The following is an 881-nucleotide window of genomic DNA, read 5'->3' on the forward strand; positions in this document are numbered from 1 at the left end:
CTCACCATCTTCCTCATCATCCTCGTCCTCCTCTCACCATCTTCCTCTTCTCACCATCTCAACCCCACCATGACCCTGAATGTCATCAGTAGGCTTGGAGAAGACCTCCAAGATCCCCAGTCCAACCCCGCCATCCCCCTAAATAGAATCCTTCAGGTTGGAGGAGTCCTCCCCGGCCCCCATCACCCCCCGCCCCACTCCCCATTTCCCAAACCCTTCCCAGCACAGCCCCCCCTTTCCCTCATTCCCCCCCCACATGGAAAGCTCCCCCACATCCCATCCTTCCCCTCGCAGGTCTCCGGCCTCCCCCCGTGCCTCCGCGCCGTCTGCGTTCACTCGCACCTGAGCCGTGCACAGCGGGATGCGGCCCTGCGCCGCGTGCAGGAAGGCTCGGCTCAGGTGCTGCTGCTTTCCCCCGAAGCCCTGGTGGGCGCCGGCTCCTCGGGCTCCTGCTGCCTGCCCCCGGCCCACCAGCTGCCCCCCGTGGCCTTCGCCTGCATCGACGAGGCGCACTGCGTCTCCGAGTGGTCGCACAACTTCCGTCCCAGCTACCTGCGGCTCTGCAAGGTGCGTGAGGTCCTGCCGTGGGGCGAGCAGCGTGGGGATGGTCCTCGCCTCCTCTTCTGTCTTCATCGGCTTCCTCCTCACTGTCTTTCTCCTCATCCTCCTCACCATCTTCTTCCTCCTCGCTGCCATCCTCCTCCTCTTCCTCCTCTCGCTGTCATCCCCCTCCTCTTCTCACCACCATCCTCATCCTCCTCCTCCTCTTCTCATCCTCATCCTCCTCCTCTTCTCACCGCCATCCTCATCCTCCTCCTCTTCTCACCGCCATCCTCCTCCTCCTCCTCTTCTCACCACCATCCTCATCCTCCTCCTCTTCT

General features: G+C 63.2%; 1 protein-coding gene across 1 annotated transcript in view; it reads left to right on the plus strand.

Annotated features, from left to right (window-relative positions):
- Window positions 1-881, plus strand: part of RECQL4 (RecQ like helicase 4) — a gene marked incomplete at its 3' end in the record, with an annotated part of 11,851 nt that overhangs the window by 3,198 nt on the left and 7,772 nt on the right. The window contains exon 5 of the mRNA XM_042893043.1: window positions 295-567. Within this exon, the coding sequence (XP_042748977.1) occupies window positions 295-567 (273 nt within the window). The remainder of the gene's footprint in view (window positions 1-294; window positions 568-881) is intronic.

This window comes from Lagopus leucura, unplaced genomic scaffold, assembly GCF_019238085.1.
Source record: "Lagopus leucura isolate 7727_CA_CO unplaced genomic scaffold, USGS_WTPT01 35202-0_obj-0_obj, whole genome shotgun sequence".
Lineage (NCBI taxonomy): Eukaryota > Metazoa > Chordata > Aves > Galliformes > Phasianidae > Lagopus > Lagopus leucura.